Raw genomic sequence first — 21,530 nt, 5'->3', positions numbered from 1 at the left:
TGTTAACTGGCTATGGTTGACGTGGTCGCTGTAGGACAGAAACTGGATGGTTTGGTGCCTTAACTGGGCATTTCAAAGCAATAGGTACGTTTGGATTTTGTGTGCAACCTTTCAGCTGAATTTCTCAAATTATAATGCTTGATTTAGGGTTCATTTCCACTATAGTAAATACGAACCACGAGGCCTTTTCACTACATGAAAAAGATTTTTTTCCTGTACCTGTTTATCGAACAAATTTTTAAGATTTAAGAAAAACATGTCCAGTGTTTTCGTCTTCTGTTATTAATAATCTTGACTACAGAATTCCGTCTGAAAGGCAACCGGAGGGAATACTTCAGCTGGCGTACAAGGGAAAAGCAATCTGCCCTGGTTTAATTTTTGCAAGCAGTGAAACCTAGCGAATAAAACCTTCCAAACTGGCTGCTAAAGTTTTAAAGATGCAATTAAAAAGCAGCAAAGTGTCCCTTGGCAAGCGGTGCTGTCCTCGGGCACCAGCCGGCTGGGGGACACCAGAGCAGGTCCTCTCATCAATTAAAATTAAGAGACAATATGTGCACATTCATTTACGTGCAATCTGTAACGAACCTCTAATTTATTTAGGATATGCCATGCGCTTTAAAGCTGCTTTAGCTCGTCTGACCTTTGCTGTCTGACCTGAACCAGTGCTAAGTCACAGGCCACCAAGACTCCCGTCACCTGGGGGACTGTGACCAGTTTATTGTGCTGGTCTCTGCTCAGGAGGTGTCTTTCCCACAATATCCTGCCCGCTCTTCACGCCAATCTCCTTTGGCAACATTTGCCTGCTCAGCTCAGGTTTTGTGGCTGAGGATCCGTCCCTGTAGCCGTTGCTGTACATGAAGATCTGGCACACGAACGAAACGAGACGGTGCGGGATGCAAAGGGATTCACAACAGGCTGCACCTCCTGACGATGCTCGCCCGGAGTTCCACAGCACAAGGACCGTCCATGGTCCCCATCGCGTGGGCATCGCCCCCTTCCCCAGAAACCCCGAGCTCATCCTCATCTTCCTCCTCCTGAGCCATCCCCAACCTGCACCCGCTCCCCCAAGGACTATTCTCCAATTAAAAAAGCAAATCCGCAAACGTGAAAGCTTTTGTTTGTTTGTTTTGGTGGCTAAACACTGTACAGGACACACGGAGGCAATATATCAATATATGGTAACTAGCCTGACTGGTAATTTTCACAGCCCTCTGTGTTTTGACAAAAGAGTCATTTATTTCTTTGGTGCTTCATTAGGTCCAGAAAACACATCCCATTAAAAATATCCCTTCTCCCAGCCTCACGTGTACAACTAGAGATATACCGATTTCTAAAAATATCAAAAAGAGAAATAACTGCAGGACAAAACCAGCACTCATTCTGATGGATAAAAATTAAAAAAAAAAAAAAAAAAAAAAAAGAGTTATCTAGCCCATCACAACGAAGCCATTTCAAAAAGCTCCAGAGGCTAAAAAAGCCAGGCTGTGAGGTTTTGCACAAAGAGCACTCAGCAATAACCTGCACCAGCAAAAGCTCAGAGGCTTTGGAGGAGCAGAATCAGCAGCTCCTGGAGCAGGGAGAGCTCAGGCCTTTTTGAACAGCGCTGGCTTAACGAAGAGGCTTAACGAAGAGGCTCCCCAGAGCACCCCCCCAGCGATGCTGCTCTGCGGGACGGCAGGAACCGTCCTGCAGCTTTGGGACGCTGGGAACGTGGGGCTTCTCTGATGGATTTGTCACCTCGCTCACACTCAGTCCCTTTGGGTGGATCTTCTATGAATCCCCAACAAATCTCCTTGCTTGAAAGATGGGGACAGACTTTTGGGCAGGGCCTGTTGTGACAGGACAAAGGGTGATGGTTTTAAACTAAAGGAAGGAGATTCAGGCTGGACATGAGGAAGGAATTGTTGGCCCTGAGGGTGGTGAGAGCCTGGCCCAGGTTGGCCAGAGAGGTGGTGGCTGAACCATCCCTGGAGACATCCCAGGCCAGGCTGGACGGGGCTCTGAGCAACCTGAGCTGGTGCAGATGTCCCTGCTCATGGCAGGGGGGGCACTGGGGGAGCTGGGGAGGGCCCTTCAACCCAAACCATCCTGTGATTCTATGATGATTCTATTACACACAGAGCTGGTGCTCAGTGAGAGGAGCTGCTCTCCCTGCTCTGTCTACAGTTGCTGCAACACAATACAAGAGAAAATAACTCAGAGGAGCCACAGTTTAAAAGATTTATAATCCCTGAAGCTACTTTGTACATTAGCTGTGATCTGTACTTGGAGAGAGGGTTTTCACGGCTTTCTTCAATTTACAATGCAACAATTTTGCTGGACGGTGCTGGTAGCAGTGAAAAGGGCTCAAACAGAGTGGCCTTTTCTTTTTTCATTCGCAAACCCTTGAACAATTTCTGGTTTGGATGTAGACCTGGCAAGCTTGTCAGAACAATCACAAAAAACCTCAAGTAAATCCATTCTTCATTAATAAGATGAACTATTTGCTCTAACAGAGGCCATTAACTTCTCTTGTAGCTCCTCATTTGCAGACTTCAAGGTACCAATACCTGAAGCAGCCCAAGGCTGGGCCAAACTTGCCTTTCCCTTTGTGAAACATTCTCTCAGCTTCGCAATTTGTGTCCAAAAGTTACCCAATAGATTCAATTTCTTTTCAACTATTCCTGGTAAAAGTAAGTGTGATTCCAGTTTAGGCTGGCGAGCTCAAGAGCTGCAATGCTGGAAACGAAGCTGACTTTAACGGGAGCACAGCCCTGAGAAGCCCCAAAAACCAGCATTTCTAGCTCTGCGTCACCCCCTGCGCAGCAGAGATCTGAGAAGTTAATGAACAAGAGGAGATGATCCTCTGCACAAATGCATGGAGGAAAATTCCATCGCTCCGGCCCAAGAAGAGCAGATTGCCCGAGGCCGGGCAAACCGCGCAGGGAGGAATCGCCGCGCGCTCGCCCTGCGCAGGGATCATCAGCAGTGACCAGTGTGGGAAATAAGGAGTGCAAGGTTTAACAGATGTCAGATACGACTCAGTACAGTTGGGTTTATGGCCTTAATCTCAAGCCTCCTCCACCTTTGCGACTGCAGCGAACTGCTCTGTGCCATAAACAGTTTGTGTTCCGGGTGCTTCCCAACCCAGGCACAGGCGGTTCTTAAACAGAGAGCATAAAATCCACGTAGCAAACGGTGACAGGGAGGGGAAACAGAGTCCCAAGGTCTTCTGCCCACCAGGACAGCACAAACATGCTGGAGCCTTGATATATTTTAACACCCCAGACTATCCAGCTTGCAAAGTAAGTGGTGTCTCACCAAAATACACTAGATTTCATCTCGAAGCCATGGCAGGTTAGAAGAGACTTGGGAAAGATAAGCGGCACGTGTGCCAACTACAGACTCCTACTGCCCCCTAAAACTCATGATGTAAGCAGACCCAGAGCTTAATCTAATTTAGAGAATTCCCCGTGTTGCTTCCCTTTCAACAGTAAAACCAACATGAAAATGTGGTTTTCATATGAACAATACAAAGTTGTAACGAGCAAACTTCAGAAATAACATTAATCTTCATCTTTAGTCAATTTGAACCAGTGCAATCTGGTGCTAGTACAATTTTTCACCAACGTATTATGAATAAATAAATTTACCCACAGAAATGACAATTTAAAACAACCTCCCCAAATCTTAGTTTAACTACAAAAATATGGTTTTGCTTGTATTAAATATTTAAAGTTAAAAATTTGTCCTGACACAGAGTACCACCACTCTGGAATTCTCAAGCTACACCGTGAATTACATATTTTGTATTTAGTTTAGAGAAGGATTACCTCTGTCAATTAGTTCCACTGAATAATGACAGCATGTGAGAACGAAAGAGAGAAAATTACACAAAAGAGAAACACATTTGTTGAGAGTTGGAAAGGAAACAGATTCCAGCGCATAGAAAGAGAAGATAAACCAAAGAGAAACACAGGCTAAGACACCTGAACAACATCACTCCACGTTCACACTGCAACTGGAGTTGGTGCAGAGACAAGGACTTGACTCCCGCCAGCGCGGCCGTGAGCAGCATCCCCAATTCCCTCCCTGCCCTTTTTGTCATACGGACAGCGAAGGGCAGACGGCTGCGCGTCCCCAGGGCGGCTGCTCGTGCCCCGCTGCCCGCCCGGGCTGGTGGTGAAGCTCCCGCACCCCGTCTGAGGAGGGAAGAGCAACATTTCCATCGCTTACCATGCACCACTGCTGGGCTTTGATGCGCATCTGGTTGTAGCTGCGTTCTTCGGCGTACAAGGCGGCCATAAAAGCACCGATTGACGTTCCTCCGATCATGTCGATGGGGATGCCGGCTTCAATCAGCGCTCTGATAACTCCCACTTGGGAGCATCCTCTGTGCCAAGGAAAGGAAAAAAGAAACGTTATCAGGCAAACAGCCATTGAAAGAGCACAAAGAGATGAATGGCACCAGTGACGGGAACTGGAGTGTGCACTGGTTGGACTGCCAGCCTATTGCTAAACAAGCCTCAATGCCAGAAACAAATGGTATGAATGCAGAAATCTTCAAATAAACGCCCTAAGGATCCCAGGAAACGCAGCCCACCCAGCTGGACCTCGCTATGAAAGGCAGCGATACGAAAACAGCCAAGAATCAAGCCAGTGGATATGTGAGGGAAAAACCTTTAGGAGAGGAACGCATCAAAAAAAACAACCAAGGTTCTTCCAAAGCAGCCAAGAACAGCTGGATTTGAGGGACCTTTCCACAAGTCTCTTTTCCAGTGATTCTTCAAAGGAACTCAGCCAGCCCGGGATCACGGGATGGGTCACCGCATGGGTTAATAATGAATTTGAAGATGGAAAACAAAGAGGGAGGAGAGACAAACAGGGATGAGAAAGCAGAAGTTTTGTCTGCACACAGACCCAGGAAAGGGGCAGATGAGGAGGCAACGTTTGAGGATGATACAAATTCCTTCAGGATATTTTGTGCATTCCTTGATTTCAAGAAGCGCGGAAGGAACTCAGAGCAACGATGGAGTCAAGTGATAAGCAACAGATGAACCTCAGGGCTGATGGGACAAGACAAAAACAGATGTAGCAATGAGCTCCAAACTGTCGCTGTGCACACAGAGGGATTCCGGAACCACTGTGGGTATCCTCTGAAGAATATTAACCTAGTGTTCAGTGGAAATTCAAAAGGCAAATCAAAGAAACCACGATAAAACAGTAAACGTAAGAACATACATCCACGGTGCACAAGCATTTTGAAAACTGCAAGCAAGCTCAGACTTCTCACTAAAATTAAAAAATAAATGAATAAGTAAAAATAGCAGAACTAGAAAATGACAGAGACAAGCAAAAAAGATGACCAGAATACGGAAGGGACTTAACGTACGAAGCAGCTAGACTCAGATTTCCAACTGGGGAAGATCACGACTGACAGGAGACGCACAGGGCCAGCCAAACCACCATGCGGAAAGTGCAATTTAAAGGAAAGAATTTACACACAGACACGTGTATGTGACACACGAATTGGGAAACCCACCGTTACCACGTGCTGAAGAGGTTAAGTTGCAAATGGATTTAAACGTGCACTGGATGAATCAAAGGCACCGGCTGTCAGTGGCTACTAAACATGAGAAATCGGGGTGCAGCCTTGCGGTCGGGAAGCTCAGAAGCTGCTAATTGTTGAAAAGACTCATTTCAGAAGCAATTGCTACTGCCTGCCAACAGAAGCGAGAGAGCAGAGGCGGCACATTTGATCTGAACTTATAAACAGTGATCCCCTAATGAGAGAAGGATCCCTGTCTGTTCTCCAGAACCATTACAGGAACAGAGGAATCAGCAGCGGAGGCTGATTGCTTCTCATCAGGACAAGAGTGCAGCCTCTGCTTTCGAATGCTGTGTCCAACTAATATCAAGTAACAAAACCAGCTCATTCCACCTGGATGGATGCTTTGCAGTCTAAGCCACACAGCAGTGAAAATTTTCCTTTTCCTATTTTCACCCCATTTTTCCGTTCCCCCACGGTTTGCTCTATTTCCGTCCTCTTTCCCCTTGCTGTTTACATCCTATAAATACTTGCTAACAGCTGCCAAGTCCACCGTAGGTGTCATTTGGCCAAGCCATGCCAAACGCATTCTTTCCATCTAAACAAATCCCCTCCAGCTGCTGAAATGCTTTGGGACAGGTTCTGGGTTATACTGGTATAAATGACCCAGTGACAGATCTGCACCGGTTCAACCCAACAGCAGAAAATGGCTCATTCAGCTTTCCTCTCCAAATTCTCCTTTACTGTCGCTTCTTCTCCATTACATCCCTTAAAAGAATTTTATTTTTTATCCCTGCCAGCGGAGCCCATTGTTTTTAGGCTTTTCCGTCGCAGTTACTTTTATTTCTTGTGCCCGGCACTTGGTGCAGCCTCGTCCCTGTGTGTAGGTCACTGCTGACACTGACGTTTTGCTGAGGAACAGACCCTGCGTTATCCAACCTGCTGTCCAGGGAAAGCCTCCAGCACGCGGATTTGTTAGGACATGTTAAGTGCTGTAAAGCATTTCCTGCTCAGAGCACAATTTTAAACTGGGCAGGACTAGCCCCGGACTGGATTCTCTCCCTTCAACCTCTTCCAAAACTGGATCTCCTCATTCATGCGTTCGCCCGTCCATAAAATACGAGAGATCTGATGTGATTGCTGTGGATTTGTTTTTACTTTGCAGTATGATGCTCTTGAATAAATAACAAAAGATTATTACTGCTTCTATTGGCAAACCATCACTCTGTGTTGTGCATTGGCAATAATACAATCTTCCAGCTAAATGTGTAAGAGCCACCTATCTCCAACACATGCTTCGATTTCAGAGCACTGACCTGCAAATTGGGAACAAAAGTACTTTTCTTGCTCAGAAAGGAACCTCCTATTGACTGCCAGCTTATGTTTCATTTATATACAACTACAAAGCTGATTCTTTCAGCTCCAGCATCCTGAGCAGCCTTGTGTTTGAATTCATTTGTGCAAACTAAAATCCCAAGAAAATTCAGATGTGCCTGAACACACTTAATTCCTCCACGCAGCCTCCTACAGATACTACTTCTTCCTAAATTTCCGCCCCTCCTCCCTACAGCTTTAGGCCATCATTACCCCAGCAACGCCACTACGTGAAACTTTTCAACAGCTCATCACGGCTGGTTCTCTCTTGGCCGCTTCTTCGCAGCTCCCGGCGTCCGCAAACCCAGGCGGGCTGCCAAGGGACGCCGAGTGCCGGAGCTCGGCCAGGCAGCGCGTATCCCGCTCACCGGAGCGCCAGGGATCGCTGGGGTGGGCAGCAACCCCGCTACAGCTAAAGAGGAAAAGAAACTGAAGCCAGGAACTACGTATGTCCCTGTTAACAGTCAGAGCACCAGTGAAGAAAAATCAACCGGGATTGTGTGATTCTTGTCATACCAGGCACAGTTTCACAGGGGATCTGTCCTGTTTTATGGCAACATAGAATCATAGAATCATTTTGGTTAGAAGAGACCCTCAGGATCATCAAGTCCGACCATAATCTGACTCTAGCACTAACTCATGTCCCTAAGAACCTCGTCTAAATGCCTTTTAAACCCCTCCAGGGATGGTGACTCCCCCACTGCCCTGGGCAGCCTGTTCCAATGCCCAACAACCCTTTGGGGAAGAAATTGTTCCCCAGATCCAACCTCAACCTCCCGTGGTGCAACTTGAGGCCGTTTCCTCTGGTCCTGGCGCTTGTTCCTGGGGAGCAGAGCCCGACCCCCCCTGGCTCCAAGCTCCTTTCAGGCAGGTCAGAGATCAGAAGGTCTCCCCTCAGCTCCTGTTCTCCAGCTGAACCCCCAGCTCCCTCAGCCGCTCCCATCACACTTGTGCTCCAGCCCCTCACCAGCTCCGTGTTTGGCGAGAGGAACGCAAAGGATGATTTCTTGCAGCAGTGCCGTACGTATGCATCGGTGCCAGAGCACCCGCGTGGAGCGAGGAAGGGACGGGGAAATCTCCGGTGACCGGGCTGACTTGGAGCTGAATGTCACCTGCTCTGGGGGAAAGGAGGAGGAGGAGAGGCCACCCGGACCCGAGGAAGGACATCTCAGAGAGGGGACACACGGCCCGTCGCTGGAGCCGCACACGCAGCTGTTCTTTGCCTAAAGCCGCCCGACGGTGCAGCTGGATGGAGCGTTTCCCCTGCCAGGATTAACGCCTGGCCTCAGGACAGTGACAAGGACTCCTCCACCGAGGACAAATCACCTAAAAGATTATTTTCTAATAATTTGCACCAGAACTCAAAGATTTGCCCAAGAAGTGCAGAGTTGATATATCAACAAAACCACTTTTCTGCCGTGTATCACTCCCTAGGACAGGCCTGATTAATTAGTGCCCTTTGCAGAGAGCGCGGAAACGGCACCAACCAGCTTGAGGAAGAACTGGAAATAAGAACCACACTCCATTTGCACCCCTGGAATTGCCTGGGAACCTGCTCTGAGCCGGGCAAGTCATGGGCTGCCCCGAAGTGCCGCTTACCACACTGCTCACCAAGCTCGTGCCCGTAACAATCTTTAAAACCCTCCAAAAGCAGTGCTGTGCTTCGTAAGTTCCAAACACCATTTCTTCTTTACTACTAACGGTCAAAAATAAGTGACCGCAAAGCAGGGAGAGGGGCTAGGAGGTTGCAGACGTGCTTCCTTGAAATAACCCGGCACAGCAGGCAGGGAGCACGGCCTTTCTGGCAGGAGGTCTCGCAGGAAAATTCCTGCTCCCGAAACAAGTCCTGGCTTTCATCCCCCGGGGAAATGCCACCGGCATGTGACTGTAACGCACGGACGCCAGAGCACAACTGATAAAAGAAAAATTCTTCAGCGAGACGTGCGTGTGTCTGCTCCGCACGTGCCTGCCGGAGCCCAGATTAGACCCGACGCTCAGGAAGAAGCAAACGCAGATTAAAGTGTCAGCAGGAATCCAGGTTGTCCTCCGCGCTCAGGTCAGGGGGCTGAAGAAAATACAACTAATAGGAAACCAGAGACTGCGTGCCAATATCTTCTCCACCAGCCACGTTTAACACATCAATAGGATGTTGCCTGTCAGCGACAGGAAGAATAAACACGATACTGTGAGCACACAGAGGGGACACTTGATTTTCAGTCCATGACAAACCACACAGCTCCCGAGTCCACTTCAGTGTCAGAAAGGACGTGAAAAATGCAGCTCAGGTACTCAGCTCCCCAGCACCCATCTCTTCTCCTAATGGACTCATCGGGATGAAGGAGAGCTCTGAACGCACTAAGAGATGCTGTTTCCTTTGGTTAAAAACGGGATTAAGGTGACGGCTGCTGCAGAGCTCTGCGGTGTCGCTGCCCAAAGCCTCCCCCGAGCAGGACACACGGCTTGTGGTATCACCTTCCTGACACAGTTAAGTGGCAAAGTAGGTAGGAAAAAACCAGAGAAATTGCCAAGCCAACTTTACTAAGCCCCGCTAGAGCCTAACGAACCTGAATCAAGGCTCCCTCATAACCTTAAAACTCCTGAAGAAGCAAAGCTATACAAATAAAACCAGCTTTTCCTTCATATAACAGCTTTGGTTCAACGCAGTTGTTAGATCACCCAGCTTAGGGGGTAAGTGCAGATGAATGTGTGCTTACTACTTCCATTTTAGAGATATGCAAAAGCGGGCAACAATTGCCTCAAAGCTGCTTTGAAAGTGCTAGAAATAACCTGAAGATGAGTGAGCTTCCAGCCCAGGGAATGGGCAGCACCCCCAAAACTGCATTAATGGGATTAATTAATGACTATCAGATAGAGCTACATCTGCTACAGAACTGTCACCTGAATAACATCTCCTGTGGTGGTAGGTACCTTCTCAGAGTTATTCTGGAGATGCTCATTTTATCGGGGCAGGGGGAAGATTAGCCATTATTTAAAGGAAGGGCTATATAGACTGGTATCTGGAAATGTGAGATAAAGAGAAGTTTCTTCTTTATATAAAAAGAAGTATTTGTCGTTGCTAATTCCGACATCAAGTGGCACAGTCACTGACTTAGAAATCAAGCAAACCTAGAGTCATAACTGGATTCTTTCCAATTTAGCACCTTCAATCTCTTGCTGCTGCAACCATGCATACAAACATTGCTTTGAGAACTAATCATACTCCTGTCTTTCCAATAACATTATTCCTCAGCTGTCCCAATCATAAAACTTCCCAGAATCATGAATTTTTCAGCATCATTATAGCGATGGAGTTGTTAGGTCAAAAGAACCGAAAGCAGAGCGCTGCAGGGAAGGAAGAGAGGCTGGGTGGTGAACTGAGCGGTGAACTCCACCACTCCCTGCTTGGGGAGCCAAACAAAGTCCTGGCTCTCACTCCAAGCCAAGAAACAATTCGGTTATCTGCAAAGAAAGATAATTTCTTTGGAAAACAAATATATCCTCCTTCCCCCACCCCTTTGAGATTCATTTGTGAAAAGTCTTAGAAAAATCCCATTTTGAGCACAAGGTCTGGAAGCTGCAGAAATAAGCCAAAAGCATTGATCTTTAAATAATTTAACTGTGATTTCACTCCTCCAACTCCTCTTTCTCAATAGGAAAGCTCATTGCCCAGATAAGTTTAGGCAGAGATTCCCCAAAATCAGAGCAACACAGGAGCTTTACCGTCTTTCTGAAAGGACGTGGACTTGCCAGAGCATTATGACTGCTGCATGGAGGGTGTTCCCTCCGACCTGTAGCTCTCTAACACCACACGCACTTTTTTCCAGCTGCTAAATAGAGGTATAAAACCAGTAACAAGAGTTGAACCACAGCTGCACCACCTCCGTGTTTAATTTCATCTGTATATCAAAGTATCGCTATGAGTAAATTAGTCTGGTGAGACCGGAGATCACGACAGGACAGTCCAAATCAACCACTTGTGATCAATTTTTATTTTAAGTCATAACTTTGAAGTAGACTGCTCCCAAGCTCCTACTGCTTGGAGGATTTAATAGAAGCCATTAAAATCTTCAACCTCCACAGCAAATGGGAGCAAATGAGCAGTTACACAGGTGCTACAGATGGGAAAAAGAAAAATCAGATCACTAAGCATTCCGTGGGTGCCGAGCCATTCGAACGTGGCTTTTATGTGAATGTGATGACCCAACTGTTACACAACTCACCCAGCAATTAGCATTCCGATTGGATAACAGCCACGAGGCTCTGTCCGTGTTTAAGACAACCGCACTTTGAGACAGAATTTTGACTTGATGCATAAACACGATTTATATGGTCGAGCTCTCGGGCAGCACACAAGATGGTCCATCTCTGAAGAAACCCAAGCAAAGCCTCGAAGGAGCAATTACGCTGCAGTTTATTACCAACCATTTGCAAACAAAGTCTGAAACCTTCAGCATGAGTTCACAGCCACATCTCGTGAGGTTTTCTCAACAAAAGCAAATATTCAGACCTCACCGTTTTATTTTTAGGACTTGGGGTTTGTTTGTTCAAACAATATACTCTAAGGCTGACCTGATTAAGACTCAAATTAGGTATCCAAACATAAGTTATCATCATCTCTTCCAAGGAAGAGCCCACACTCCTTATGATTCTCCTTCAGCCTCTACGGAACAGCACCAAAAGTTAAAATTATACCTTTGATTTGGTGTTAATCTTTAAGGATTAAGAGTTTAGACTCTTCTCTGTTATTTTAGCTCCTGGATATTGCCCTGAAATCAAATCTGCTTTTCGAAAGACACAGGGAAGCCAGGAGCCTGACTGTGTGGCTGACACTGGAATTCAATTTGGGTCTGTGGTTTCTCTGCACGTGGCAGCGGGTGCTCTACCCTCCACAAGAGCACAAACACACAGGGCACTGGCCGCTCCTCCAACCACAATTTATTACAATTAACTACAAGCTCTGAAGCCTCCATATATCAACCTGAGCTTCAAAAAGGGATCTAATAAAGAAAACTCCATTGTGCACTGAGGTACAGATATTTATCTACATACACAAAAACATACTACAGGTCAAACAGCTTCCCTTCCTCCAAAACGCACCTACCAACAGCAGCAAACTAACCCTGCGCGCAGGAGGGTGAAGAGCCCGGGCTGCCAAATGCAAAGGTCCCGAGGATTAACCTCAGGGCTGCCAACGTTCTGCCCTTCCAAATGTCAAAAGACAGATTTGGCCTGGTGCACAAAGGGATTACTTTAAAGAAAGGGAACCAGAGGAAGGATATTTCAAGTATTCAAGGGTTTTTTTTTTTCATGACACAATGCAGATTCAGCCTCTTTCGTATCCTTTTCATACTTTCACACTACGGAAATCTTGCTTCATCAGCTGTTACTGGTCACTGCCAGAGTGCAGATGCTGGATGCTGAGATTCATGCTTCCACTTGAAAGAAAGGAACAAGCAATTTTCAAGTTTCTTTCATATTTCAGTTCCATTTCCTGACACCCTCTACAGCAACATCAGGACGAGGAATGGGATCCTTTCAGTGGTGCGTACCCTTCAAGACCTGCCTTGCTAGAGAAAAGAGACGCAGAGTCCTCACATGCCATCTCAGTATCTCGAGCGAGCAATCAGAAATGAAAAATGAATTTCATGAATGCTGCCTGATTGTATTGGGAGAGAGAAAAAGAAAAAACAGGAATTGCAAAACATAAGTAGAAATTAGGAAACGGTGCGAACTGAGCGCAGAAGGACCTAATCTGTGCCACAGCAGCTCCGTAAGATACCAGGAAACCCAATGCATTGACCCCCACACCAACCGACGAGGAGCTGGCACGTCCTACAGACCCCGTTTCAGAGGCAGCTCCTCGGGAACCTGTTGGTTTCCATCAGAGCCCCTGTCCTGCAGCATCTCTGCCTTCTGGGGAAGGTCCCTCAGCCCAGAACAGGCAAGGATGCTCTCAGATCTCAGCAGCCCCTGCCAAAGTGTTGACCGTGTCTTGGCACCGCACCCAGACGGCACAAATAGGGTTCCTAGCAGCCTGGCTATTCCTCAGCCACTGCACGCTGGAATAAAGAGTTCATTTTATCATAATAATCAGGCTGGATGTCAGGTTTCAAGCAAATTCCCCAGACACATCCAACCCATGAGACGAGAGCATAAATCCGTATACATTTAGAGATAATAACACCCTCCTACAACCCCAAACAACTCCTAGTGGTAGTGGTTTATACTTCTCTCCTATGTAAGTGCTTCAGAGCAATTTAAAGATGGTGATCTGCACAGGTGCCAAGGCTGAGATGGGAAACGTCTCATCTTCTGAAAGAGCAACACAAATCACAGGCACTTAAGCCATCCGCTCGAGCCCACGCAAGATGAGGAGCTGACAAGCGGGTGAAGTCCTGACTGCCCAACCACGAGGCGGTTGTTGCTCTTTCAGAGCTATCCCAGCCAAGGTCAGCATGAAGAACAATGGTTTTAGCAAGAATTTTCTTTCATAATTCACTTCAGAACGAGTGTTCTATCAAATTATGGTTTTCGAACGCTTCAAAGAATGAGAATCTAATTTTTACACCTTTTTCAAGTTGTCTCTTTACCGCGAATTTTAAGCATTGTGGAATAGAGATAACAAACAAAGGGGATACCCTTACCCCATCACAAACCACTGAGAGCCACCTTAAACTTTGCAATCAATAATCTATTTGCAAAATGCAGCGCGGTCAATGCTCACAGCATGATCTGAGAATTATTTCAAAGCGAAGAGCATTTCTGTTAACTTGCAAGTAAGGACACCCTCCAGTGTGGTAGAAGCAGTTGGCAAACTCCTCTGAGAGAGGACTTGAAAGCAAAGACTGGGAAAGGAACTAAAGGGCAGATGTAAAATTAAAAAAAAGCAGGAACACGAGTGGAATGAAAAGGATGCAAAGAAACTGGGCAATCTTAGGGCTTGGATGTGCCGGCAAGGGAAAATGGAGACTTACAGACCAACGGAGGCATGGCCAGGTGGAAAAAGGGTAAATAGGCCATATATCATCTAGACAGGAATGGGAGCATGGAGAAGATGTCATTTAGCAAGTTCTCAAGGTAAGCAGTACAGTTATTTTCTAGCACAAGCGCATTTGGGCTCCACAGATCCCTGTCCCTCATACTTTGGGGTGCCCCCTCATTACACCCGGTCTGTGTGAAGCTTTGAACCCAGCAAAGGAGCTGAAAAGCATCCACTGTGTTCCAACCTACATGAGGAACATCAAGAGTCTGGGAAATTCCCGTGGGATTTTCTTTCATCCCTCTGTAATCTCTATATTGAGCATGTTTAGGATCCCACAGGGAAAAACACAGCTCTGTGTTCTTTATGACAGTGTTTTCAGCGCACGTCTCTGGAGGAACCTTCTGAGCTCAGGCAGCAAATTCCTTCCCTTTCCCCCATGACTCCCCCCCACATTTTTGCAACAGAACATCATCTGTGTGCTTCTGGTCAAGATTAATAGTTTAAAAAAAGCAACTCTATTCGTGTTCCCAGTTACTACCCTGTATTTGAGGCACAGTAATTGATTTTATGAGCCCATCAGCTGCACCTCTGCATCCACACGCACGCTTCTCCCACTGGCGGGAGTAAAAAGCCTCATATCATTAGTTATCCGTCTTAGCTGAGGAGTAAGAATTAATCTTCCTTAACTGCTGGAACTGAATGTGAAGCACCTGCACCACAAAACTCCACACAGTCTCCCCAGGAGATTCTGTTATTGCCCGAGATGGAACATCAGGGTTTCGCAACCACGCCGCTGCCACCACCGGCACCGCGGGAGGGGAAAATCCAGCCCGGAAAGTGCCTCGTCTGCATCCTGCGAGCAAACTCCATCCCAAGGACAGCACTTTGTCATTGGAATGTCGTTCCCACCTCAAATTCTAGCTTTTTACTCCTCAGATGTTTCAACACACGTGTGGGTATGAGATGTCAGCTCCACCACTGCGGACCAGCCAGCCCACGGCCTGCAAACCCTGTCCTGGCCTCGGAGCCTTCACTTTCATTACACCCCACAATATTCACTAAGCTTAGACATTTTCTGTGCAGTCTCCCCTGTTTTCAGGGAACAGACATGCTTCTCCCTGCTTTTGTGGACCACGGAGCAAAAAATGACAGTCCAGAAGGGATTTCGGTCACTAGAGAACTCGCAGAGCTGCAGCTCCAGAGCTGGAGACCAGGCCCTCCTGTCTTGCTGTTTGACCTTCATCTTCAGCAAAGCAAACAGCAGCCCCCCAAAAACAAGGTTTCATTTCTAACAACCCTTCCTTGCGGCACATTGCCCCAGTAAATCCAGCTGCTCAGTTATCATGCTACGCTGCTGAGTATTTGCATGTTCATTAATTTTGGCAGCTTGTCAACTTTTCCTTCACCAATTCAAGCAAGGGAAAGAAAACAGTGACCTTATCGCTTCTCCCAGAAAAAAAAGCTGATGAGAATTTCACAGGAGGGGAAAGCGGAATTTCTGTTGCCTGCGGTGTATCCTCTGGCCAAACACGAAGATCTGCATCATGCAACGAAGAAGCCAAAGTTCCTCAGAGTTAAGATGGCAAATCCAATTAAGCAGGAAGCACCAAATAACTAAATAATAGGGTAACCACAAAACACCTCCTGTCCTCGATTATCACGGGAAAAAGAATCAGCCAGCCCTCACCCGGGATGCGACCATGAGGTTTTTGTACATTTTAAGGCTCCTCTCCAAGTTAGAATAACAAATGTGACAGAAAAACAAAACAAACCCCCAAACATACCAGTATCTTTATTAATGATTCCTGACCCCTCACATGAGCATTCTGCAAATTCAACCTCTGCATTTCTGCCAACTCGGATACCACTTAATTGCTGAGACTGTAATTAAAGTACCGCGTTATAGACCATGGAACATCAGCAGCACATCCCTTTGCCCCACAAAGCTCTGAGTCCCAGGGGACAGCAACGTGCAAAGACACTGTAGTAGGAATATAGTATCTTATACCACAGAATATACTTGCTTTCAAGTGTTTTACATGGAGAAGCAGGTCATCAATACCCAAATTACATTCCTTTTTAAACAGAGCGGGGTGAGGAAGCACTATTGAGTGAGTTTGTATCCAAGGACTCCTTTCCTCCTATGCCAAACCTGCCTGCATCAGCATTCAGAAAAGGAACACGATCTTCTAAAGTTCTCAGAATTACTGTTTCAAGTTTTTCCTTTGTCATTTCGGGAGTTTTCCATCGATCTTCTCTAGCGTGATTGCTCAGAAACACAGAGGGGCACAGAGACAGTTGGGAAACCTCCCAGTGTGCTGCCACATTAGACACAGAATTAAAATGCATTAGAATGTTCCTGGGCGACGCACACACACCCACCACATCCCGAGGTGGCTGCGGGCACGTCCCACCTTCTCCTTGCGTCACCCATGTACATGGGACCACCTGAGCTGTATGGCCCTTGGCTCCTTCCTACTGCAGAATGCGGTTTTGCCCAACCTGGCCAAGCTGAGAGTCTTTGTCCCAGCACAGAGTAAACGAAAATTCTTTCTGGACAAAGAGCAGAGCCAGGGGATCGGTGTCTGATGACAGAGAGGGTCAGCAAGTCCGATAAGCAGGTTTTTACTCAGACTTGCCTGAATGGAGCTGCAGCCAAACATAATGCGACAGTAAAGCCTCCTTGGTTTATTCTTCATGCAATGAGGAGTCTTGGAGTCAAACCCTGAGGGTGCCAAGGCAAACGTGACCTCCCGAGAGCAGAACGATTATGAGATGTGCCTCTCGGGCACTCCTCTAGTCTTTCCATCATTGGGCAAAGCCATCAAACTGGAAGATAAAGCCAGGCTTTAAAGAGCACAGAGACCCAAGTCAGGCTCAGCACAACAAGTGACCGGGTGGTAGATAGATCTGCGTGTTTGGTTTCCTGTAAAAGCACAGAGCGTGAGCCCCCTGCACGTGGCACAGACAGACAGATGAGGCAACAAGCGGGTCCATCAGACACAAGTATCTCCACAACAAGAAAGGCATAACCTGCTTCTCCTACGCTGCTGCTTTTATCCTCCCTTTTCAGGGGACCAGAGCTGAAAATACAGAAGAAAAGGCAGAAGGAACAAGTTGATGAAACAGGCCAACTGCCCCAAATGAAAAGACATGAGTCTGAGTCAAATCCTGAGAGTCAGTGAGAAAGCACTGTGGAAAAAAACTACTTGACATATCAAGAGCTGAGCTGAAATAATAAGTTAGAAGAGAAAACTAAACGGAAAAAGAAGCAAAGATGCTCTGATGCATCTGCTCCCAGCACGAACATGCAGCTGATTATTATGCCTTATTACAGATAGCACATCTAAAAAAGGCAAGTAACTTCTTTTAACAACAGCTCCTTCCTTGTCAGTAAGTATATTGCACACACATCATGTATTTGTATCGTATGTGTTACTGCAAACACTGCTGCTTATCAAAACAGCCAAACTGAAATACATTTAATGCTTTACATTTTCCCATGTGTCCACGTGGAATAGTCACATTGGACCAATATCACTCCTAGAATAATGACTTTCTAATCAACAGCAAAGCTCGTCACCATACTTTTGGTTAAGTCCTCTGAAACAGCACGGCCCATTTTTTTCCAAAGCTCTCAGGATTCCCAGATACTTCTGTATTAATTATTTACTCCCCATCAATTTTAGTTTTCAAACAGCTTTGCTAAGACAACTACAGAAAAGCAAAGAGAAAGGGTGGGCTGTACGTGGGATGGCTAAAGGTCATGAGAATGATTTCTGGGAGAGTTTATGCCTCTGTTGCAGGGTTTGATGTGTCATTATTCTTGCAACCGCATTTCAAAGGTATTGTTTTTCTAAACACAAATCCGCTTTCCTTCCCTCAAACTCCACAATGTTTCTAACTGAAATTAAGTTAGCACTTAACAAAAGCAAAACACTATAATTTTAGAACTGTATCATTTCGATTCGTTTTATTTTTATACTCACAAGAGAAAGAAAACCTTTAGTTCCTGTGAGCCTTTTGTCATGACAAACCACAAAGATAATTACTAGGAAGCTGCTCTGGTAAAACCTCCCAAACCGAATGTCACTGGGAAGCCAGACAAACATTCCCAAAATAACCGCTAAATAATTGATATTGCTGAAGTCACAGAACACAAAACCTCTAACAGAAAAAACCACCAGCGCGCTCGGGTTTTTGTGACCAGTGTGATTCACGGTTCTAGAACAAGGCAGAGGTTCCTTTGTGCTGATATTATCCAAAGGCCATGCTGACTATCAAGAGTCTGTGCAGTGACCCATCGAGATATTTTTAGCCAGGATGGACTTTAATCACAGGATGATTTTAAGTATGGTACCTAGTGCATAATCCCTTGAAGTTCCCTTGTTAGCTGAGATGAGGACCTAAGAACTTGCTTTGACCTGCAAACCTTCCAAAGGCAGATTTATACAGAGTTCTGAGTAACTTCATGCTTTCCCCAGAGCCTTAACTATATTCTCACTTCGAAAACCATTTTAAAAAAAAAATCCCAGTCTTTCACCTAACCACAATTTAGATGACAATTCAATTACAGAAATACATACAAGTACCTTTCACTGGAAGTACAGTTGCTGACACATCCACACGCCAGCACAGACACCCAGAAAAAGCATTTGAGACCATGACATAAATAAGGTTTCAGAGAAAGAAGAAATTATCGTATTTATCCCTTCTGCCCTTTTGCATGGATGCAGAAATGAGCAAATTAACGGTCAATGGCACATGGTGACATTGCTGAATGGTGCTGCGCCTCCAGAAATCCTAAAGCCAACACAGTAGCGGTGCAGCGGTTCTGATTTGCAAAGGACAACACAGGATGGGCAAACAGGCTCAATAATCCTGCTCCTCTTACCTCTGCTCTGCAAAACCAGCAGGCGGTAGCTTGCAAGTTAAGTCATAGAACAAAAAATAAATCGTTTGGCAAAAATTACAGCAGTGTTTACAGAAGGAAGAAAGGAAGGGAATGAGCAAAATGTGCTGCCAGAAATATAGACGTGCACATATTTTAGCATGACACAGTAGAGACAGAGATACCAGCTTGTAACAAAAAAACCCACGAGTGCATTGTATCAGTTGATTAGAAACCTCCTGAGATACCCCGATTAAGTAGAAGCTCCCTCCTCTGCTTTACTTTGTGACTCCACAGGATAGTGCTTATCTCAGCGATGAAATGCTGCAATCATCTCAGGTGAGGGAGCCGTGAAAGCGAGTGGGATAAGGAACCTGTGCAGACACTCACAGAAACAGCCACAGCGCCGCTGCCTCAGCAGCAAGTGACTCATCGGAACAAGCTGTCACAGGGAGCTCTGACCTCCACCATAGCACATACCCCCCCCAAAGCACGCACTGGCCCCAAGACAAAAATGTGATATTTCCATGTATTTACATAGACAGACTATGTGCAAGTTATATGTATATTTTTTTAGAGAGTGGTATTTCAAATTGCTGTTTTCAAGAAGGGCTTCAAGAACACGGTGATGAAGGCAACTAAGACAGCGCTCTCGAGACAAAGGGCTACTAAATTCTATGCCTGTCTCAACATAAAACTCTCAAAGTAAAAAGGGATTCCAACGAAAAACATCAGTAATAATTTATTTCCAAAGCTCACCAGGAATTCAGATGGAATTCTAAGCACACAGCTTTGCCCCATGTCTGCAAAACATGATCTTTCTATAAAGTAAGGCTGTCAGAAGTATATCAGTACCTGGGGTTTTGAGTGATTATAAAGAAGAGAACATATGCCCATTAGAGGACATAATTCCTCTTGCTGCTCAAACTTTGAAAAGCTTTGGGGGCCTTTGAAATATTGTGGGCCATTTTCTAATATAAAATCAGCAGAGAAAAAAATCCACAGTGTAGGCTAACAAAAGAAGGAAGAGTCACATTTAGTGCCCTGGTCACCTCCTGGTATAAGCCCAACTTATGAAAGGTCTCAAGAGGTCACAAACACTCATGTTCATGCAGAAATTCAAGCACGAATCCACACAGCAGGTTAAGTTTGTGTAACAAAAGCAACTCCTCAGCGTCCCCTCCAAATGCTGATCTCACAGGACGCCCGTTACCCTGACGAACTTGTCACAGCGCAGCAACACCGGCACTCCAGGACCTGGTGTCACAGCACCAGTGTGCCCAGGACAAGCCACCTACCTCGCTCCTCCGCCCCCGAGGACCAGCGCGATGGCGTTGCCGGTCAGAACACGGGCCAGGCGAGAAAAGTCGGAGTGTCGGTCCGGTGGTTTCTGGCACACACGGTCGTACATCTCTATCTGCGGAGAAGAGGTGGAAGGGACATGGTTCAGCGCCGGAGTTGGGTTATGGTTGTACTCGATGATCTTAAGGGTCTCTTCAAACTGATATGATTTCGTGACTCTATAAGATGGTCATTCTAAGGCAGGGTAGAGCGGCATGACCAGCCAACACTAGACCATTAAGAAGTGGACAGCCGTGCTTCAAATGAAGAGTGTTAATGAACTCTCCAAAGAGTTCTAGTGATCACACGCATCTCTCTTATTTTTATAGTAGCGGGGAGAATTTCATTGTAGTACAGTGTTTTCTTTGGAGCTATTTCTCGTTCTTGACAAGGATTGAAGTGACTGGGAAGCATCCCAAGTCTGCCTCTGCTTTACCTTCAGCATGGCCTTCACACGCATGGGGATCCTCCCAATGAGGAGGACTCGACTGCATGTACCTCCCTATTCATAATATCATAACATTGATATGGCCGTAGTATCCATATGACCATGAGACAGTATTTACTGTCCTCAGCGAAGCCAAGTATACATCCATATGGAAGATACGAGTCCCTTATCCCTATGTTTCCTATACTAAATCGAAGCCAAACACATTTAAGAGAGCACTGTGTGACATGCAGCTGCATATCAGAATATCATAGAATCATAGAATAATCTTGGTTGGAAGAGAGACCCTCAAGATCATCAAGTCCAACCATAACCTAACTCTGGCACTAAACCATGTCCATAAGAGCCTCATCTATATGTCTTTTAAACCCCTCCAGGGATGGTGACTCCAACACTGCCCTGGGCAGCCTGTTCCAATGCCCGACAGCCCTTTCTAGGAAGAAATGTTTCCTAATATCCAACCTCAACCTCCCCTGGCGCAACTTGAGGCCGTTTCCTCTTGTCCTATCACTTGCTACTTGGGAGAAGAGACCAACGCCCTCCATGCTCCAACCTCCTTTCAGGCAGTTGTAGACAGTGATAAGGTGATGATGATGATGATGATGATGATGATGATGATACTCCCCTCATGCAGCATCATCATATCAGATTATCTTCGATAGACAGATTACAAGGAAGGTACCACAGCTCAGGGACCAGTTACCCAAGCAGGAATCTCTTACCAGTTTGGGCAGGCTTCTTTTGGAGAAGACTCTACGCGGACAGTGCAGGTGGAGATGACCAGAACACCAGCTGCGCATGTTGAGCCATTCCACGGTGCGGGAAGGGAGAGGCCCATCCTCCTTATGGAGCAGGATCAGCTGCTTCTGTGCTCGCACTGCCATGCTCTCCAGCATCTTCTCCAGCTACAGCACATCACACACACCAAAGGAATGGGGGCGTCAGGTATTTACTGCTTTGGTATCGA

The 21,530-nt window shown here is 46.3% G+C and overlaps 1 protein-coding gene across 1 annotated transcript in view; it reads right to left on the bottom strand.

The window, feature by feature from the left end:
• The window catches only part of PNPLA7 (patatin like phospholipase domain containing 7), a 127,526-nt gene that overhangs the window by 30,214 nt on the left and 75,782 nt on the right, over positions 1-21,530 (bottom strand). Inside the window, exons 25-27 of the mRNA XM_065648470.1 lie at positions 21,286-21,468; positions 20,073-20,191; positions 4,216-4,372 (exon numbers count right to left, since the gene is read on the bottom strand). Of these exons, the coding sequence (XP_065504542.1) occupies positions 4,216-4,372; positions 20,073-20,191; positions 21,286-21,468 (459 nt within the window). The remainder of the gene's footprint in view (positions 1-4,215; positions 4,373-20,072; positions 20,192-21,285; positions 21,469-21,530) is intronic.

This window comes from Caloenas nicobarica, chromosome 19 (assembly GCF_036013445.1).
Source record: "Caloenas nicobarica isolate bCalNic1 chromosome 19, bCalNic1.hap1, whole genome shotgun sequence".
Taxonomy (NCBI): domain Eukaryota; kingdom Metazoa; phylum Chordata; class Aves; order Columbiformes; family Columbidae; genus Caloenas; species Caloenas nicobarica.
This window is presented reverse-complemented; position numbering and strand designations above follow the sequence as displayed.